Below are 5,244 nucleotides of genomic sequence, written 5' to 3'. Positions count from 1 at the left end.
TGCTCTGGGAAGAGAAGTTAAATCTATATTTAACAACATTTGAAGCTGTCAAGAATGCTTTGTGGTTGGATAACAGAGGCAGAAAAATGTTAAAAACGCAGGCTACTGCTATACCCAAATATGGAAATATTGTTACGTCTGGTGTCTGATTCACCATCTGGAAATACTTACAACCATGAAGTCAAATAGAAAAGACGCCACAACAGAAGCCAGGAACCCTCCTCTCCATTCTCTCTCTACCATCTCCCTCTGTTCAACACGTACTGTGGCTACACCCCTTCTCCCCGCTCCCGTCCCGCAATCACTTCATTAAGAAGGAAACATTAATGAAATGATAAGGCAGAAAAAACAATGTTTTGTAAATAATAATTGATGTATTAACCTGTGTACGTGTTGGGCCCAGACTTTCCTCACTGTATTTGCATAACACCTGACAATCCATTGTCTTGAAAAGTCTCCCAACCCTAACCCTCCATCAGAACTTTAGAAATCCCACTCCCTCTAGCAAATGCTGCTTCCATTTATGAAAGGGCACTTTGGAATGAATGAAACTGAACTCCTTCCTGCAAGAGTTCTCTTCACTGGAGTGTGTTTTCGTCCTGACAGCTTCTCATTGTGCTTATCAGGAAAGTCAGGTTTAGCACTAAGGGCCTTTTTAAACAAGACTGCTAAATTATGAAGTCTGAACAGCCCTAAACATTAAAAAGGATAAGTAGTTATCCTAGAGCATATGAGTCTCACATCATTTTTATTAAAATTATGCAAAAAGTTTTTGAAACTTGCAGGGAAAGTTTATCAATCACACTAACGGTATTGGTGATGTTCAAGTAAATTGTCTTGTGGTGGGGTCTTCTACTGAGTGTGTTGCAGGTAGAACAGGATCTTAAAATCTGCTGACATTTTTACTACAAAATATTACATCCTAAATCTCTTTTCTGTACTTGGAGAGAAAGGCATTACAATTCATTTAAAATGGGAGGCTTCCAGTGGTCCCTAGGAAAGGAGTGAAAAACCCCACAAAACGTCCAGCTTGAGGGAATCTGCTTTTCCCAGAGATTCATAGGGCATAATGGTACTGGAATCTGGTTTGGCCTTGCGGTCTTTGCAGGTGATGATTTCAGGCCAAAGCACTCCACGGTGGTCCCTGCACTTCTGGCTGACTGCTTGGTTAGCATAGCCTCCTGCCCGCGGAAGCAGGCGGGCAGGGCTTACCCAGTCTCCTGCATCCGTGAGGAAGTATAAGTCAGCCTCCCGGAGAACTCCCCGCGTTCATTTCCTCTCGGACTTCCAACCCAGGCAGTGGGCTGGAACTAAAGTGGGAACCTCCAAAAACAAACAAGTACAACATATCCAAAAAAGGGGAGGGCTGGAGGAGTGGGGGAGACCTCTGCCTGGGAATTTGCCAGACGATGGGGAAGTTTCCCCCCGCACCCCCTCGCCTTTTCATTCATAAATGCCACTGTGGGTATTAATTTGCAATTCACTGAATTTTGCTAATAAACATCATGCCAAAGCTTTGGGACTTATTCTGAACACGCCTCTTTGAAGTCCACAAATATTACTGGCTCGGAGACACACTCCTCTTCCACGTTCTACTCTTTCAACAGATAACTTGCCTCTCACCTTCGCTGTAAACAAGCAAACAGCTCACTGCCTTCCCGGGTGAGGGCTTCCGTGCCCGGTCAACTCGCATCACCAAACAAAACGACTTTTGTTCTTCCCTCTCAGGTCCTCCCACCCACCCAGTCCAGGCAAAGTTCTGAACTGGCCCCCCTCTCCCCTCACGACCCTCCAACCACCATCACCACCATCACGCCCCAAAGAACCCTTCCCAACGGAAGTAATTTAAGGTGGAAAAAACGAACTGTTTTCTTGACGGGACACACACACACACACACACACACAAAGGTGCAATGGAGCCAGGGGAGGCGCTTGGCAGCAGCCCGCGCCAACCAGCATTCCTGAGATGTTTGAGAATTCTGGAACGCGCAGACAGAGCCGACGTCACTGCAACACGCGGCGCCTCCGCCGGCCCATATAAAAGGCGGGCTCCGGGGCGCCTGGGCAGACCGCGAGAGAGCGCGCCCCTGAGCAGCGTCCGCGCCCTCCGCGTCTTCTCCGCCGGGACCTCGAGCGAAAGACGCCCGCCCGCCGCCCAGCCCTCGCCTCCCTGCCCACCGGGTCCACCGCGCCGCCACCCCGACCCCGCTGCGCACGGCCTGGCCGCTGCGCACCAGCTTGTTGGCGTCTTCGTTGCCGCGCTCGCCGCGGGCTACTCCTGCGCGCCACAATGAGCTCCCGCATCGCCAGGGCGCTCGCCTTAGCCGTCACCCTTCTCCACCTGATCAGAATGGTGAGTTGGACTCTCCTTTTGCCACCGATTCCCCGTCCGCTCTCAGTCCCTTTCCCTGGACCCAGATTGCCCACAGCAATTTATGGAAAACATAAAATAAAAAGTTCGCGGCCGTTTGCGGGTAGCCGTTCCTTTAAGCACTTTCCTCCCTCCGAAGACGTGTCGGGACCTCTTGGTGGGAGCAGCCTCCGGGGGTGGCCCGGCTGGACGAAGTCAGAGGCTCCCCGTCGACAGGGTCGGAGACCCCCGTCCTTTCCTGCAGCAGCCGCGGCTCCCCTCCTGCGCACCGCGCCGCGTTTCACGCGTTTCTTCTCCCCCTTCCAGGCGCTCTCCACCTGCCCCGCCGCCTGCCACTGCCCCCTGGAGGCGCCCAAGTGCGCGCCGGGAGTTGGGCTGGTCCGGGACGGCTGCGGCTGCTGTAAGGTCTGCGCCAAGCAGCTCAACGAGGACTGCAGCAAAACGCAGCCCTGCGACCACACCAAGGGGCTGGAATGCAACTTCGGCGCCAGCTCCACCGCTCTGAAGGGGATCTGCAGAGGTAAGATGCTTGTGGTTTGGCCCCTTTAAAAAAAATACTAGTCCCCATAGTCCAGAAGTTTAGTAATTTTGAGACCATGTATGGTGATGCTTTGTTGTTGGTAGCTTGGCAGAAAGGCACATGATTTCAGCAGTCTGGAATGCAATTCAGTGTGTCTGGGCCCAACGAAAGCGCATACGGAAAAGTGATTCCTGACTAACTTATTGTTCTGGTCTAGAGTCTCCGGGGAATTGTAGGGAACTTTACCATAAATTGAATTTAACAGCAGAAAATATGTATGAGTTTCAGGCGGTGGTTTGGAATCTTAACTTTATCCCCTTCTACCTTTCTCTTTTGGTGATCTTTGCAGCTCAGTCAGAGGGCAGACCCTGTGAATATAACTCCAGAATCTACCAAAACGGGGAAAGTTTCCAGCCCAACTGTAAACATCAGTGCACATGTATTGATGGCGCCGTGGGCTGCATTCCTCTGTGTCCCCAAGAACTGTCTCTCCCCAACTTGGGCTGTCCCAACCCCCGGCTGGTCAAAGTTACCGGGCAGTGCTGCGAGGAGTGGGTCTGTGACGAGGATAGTGTCAAGGACCCCATGGACGACCAGGAGGGCCTCCTTGGCAAGGAGCTGGGATTCGATGCCTCGGAGGTGGAGTTGACGAGAAACAATGAATTGATTGCAGTTGGAAAAGGCAGCTCACTGAAGCGGCTCCCTGGTAAGTGGAGACTGAGCCCTTCAGACACTGTACTGAGATGCATTTCTGGTCTGAAGCTTTGTAGAAATGAGTACTTGAGCCTGTTTGTGTGGGTATGCCTCTGAGAAGTCTTCCCTCTTATTTCTCTCTCTAGTTTTTGGAATGGAGCCTCGCATCCTATACAACCCTTTACATGGCCAGAAATGTATTGTTCAAACAACTTCATGGTCCCAGTGCTCAAAGACCTGTGGAACTGGTATCTCCACACGAGTTACCAATGACAACCCCGAGTGCCGCCTTGTGAAAGAAACTCGGATTTGTGAGGTGCGGCCTTGTGGACAGCCAGTGTACAGCAGCCTGAAAGTAAGTTCCTTCAGGGATATGTAGACTGTTGCCTGGCAGGGGGGTGGGATGTGAATCTCTTTTTGAAGACAGAGAAATATCACCCCTAACTTTTCTTCTCTCCTGTCTCTTACAGAAGGGCAAGAAATGCAGCAAGACCAAGAAATCCCCCGAACCAGTTAGGTTTACTTACGCTGGATGTTCGAGTGTGAAGAAATACCGGCCGAAGTACTGCGGTTCCTGCGTGGACGGCCGATGCTGCACGCCCCAGCTGACCAGGACTGTGAAGATGCGGTTCCGCTGCGAAGATGGGGAGACATTTTCCAAGAACGTCATGATGATCCAGTCCTGCAAATGCAACTACAACTGCCCGCATGCCAGTGAAGCAGCATTTCCCTTCTACAGGCTCTTCAATGACATTCACAAATTTAGGGACTAAATGCTACCTGGGTTTCCAGGGCACACCTAGACAAACAAGGGAGAAGAGTGTCAGAATCAGAATCATGGAGAAAAGGGGTGGGGGCGGTGTGGGTGATGGGACTCATTGTAGAAGGGATTCCTTGCTCATTCTTGAGGAGCATTAAGGTATTTCAAAACTGCCAAGGGTGCTGGTGCAGATGGACACTAATGCAGCCACGATTGGAGAATACTTTGCTTCATAGTATTGGAGCACATGTTACTGCTTCATTTTGGAGCTTGTGGTGTTGATGACTTTCTGTTTTCTGTTTGTAAATTATTTGCTAAGCATATTTTCTCTAGGCTTTTTTCCTTTTGGGGTTCTACAGTCGTAAAAGGGATAATAAGATTAGTTGGACAGTATAAAGCTTTTATTCGTCCTTTGACAAAAGTAAATGGGAGGGCATTCCATCCCTTCCTGAAGGGGGACACTCCATGAGTGTCTGTGAGAGGCAGCTATCTGCACTCTAAACTGCAAACAGAAATCAGGTGTTTTAAGACTGAATGTTTTTATTTATCAAAATGTAGCTTTTGGGAGGGAGGGGAAATGTAATACTGGAATAATTTGTAAATGATTTTAATTTTATATTCAGTGAAAAGATTTTATTTATGAAATTAACCATTTAATAAAGAAATATTTACCTAATATCTGAGTGTATGCTATTCAGTATTTTTAGAGGTGCTCCAAAGTCACTGGGAACAACCTAGCTCAAGTACTCAATTATTCAAACAGGACTTATTGGGATACAGCAGTGAATTAAGCTATTAAAATAAGATAACGATTGCTTTTATATCTTCAGTAAAGTCTTTGCATATAATGTTTAAAAAACATGTATTGAACATGACCTTGTATGAAGCACAAGAAAGATT

The 5,244-nt window shown here is 48.8% G+C and overlaps 1 protein-coding gene across 1 annotated transcript; it reads left to right on the top strand.

Moving 5' to 3' along the window:
* The first annotated feature begins 2,072 nt into the window (after positions 1-2,072).
* Positions 2,073-5,022, top strand: CCN1 (cellular communication network factor 1). The gene is made up of 4 exons (XM_023208395.2): positions 2,073-2,891; positions 3,241-3,597; positions 3,731-3,939; positions 4,055-5,022. Exons 1-4 carry the CDS (start codon positions 2,291-2,293, stop codon positions 4,355-4,357), a joined length of 1,470 nt encoding a protein of 489 aa, XP_023064163.1. The 5' UTR covers positions 2,073-2,290; the 3' UTR covers positions 4,358-5,022.
* Positions 5,023-5,244: the final 222 nt, after the last annotated feature.

Source organism: Piliocolobus tephrosceles, chromosome 1 (genome assembly GCF_002776525.5).
Source record: "Piliocolobus tephrosceles isolate RC106 chromosome 1, ASM277652v3, whole genome shotgun sequence".
Taxonomy (NCBI): Eukaryota; Metazoa; Chordata; class Mammalia; order Primates; family Cercopithecidae; genus Piliocolobus; species Piliocolobus tephrosceles.
This window is presented reverse-complemented; position numbering and strand designations above follow the sequence as displayed.

Bases quoted from the DNA above. Each gene is read 5' to 3' on its own strand.
- CCN1 (XM_023208395.2), top strand. From the start codon at position 2,291: ATGAGCTCCCGCATCGCCAGGGCGCTCGCCTTAGCCGTCACCCTTCTC. The intron at 3,598-3,730 runs GTAAGTGGAGAC...TTCTCTCTCTAG, and splicing joins CTCACTGAAGCGGCTCCCTG to TTTTTGGAATGGAGCCTCGC. The intron at 3,940-4,054 runs GTAAGTTCCTTC...TGTCTCTTACAG, and splicing joins CAGTGTACAGCAGCCTGAAA to AAGGGCAAGAAATGCAGCAA.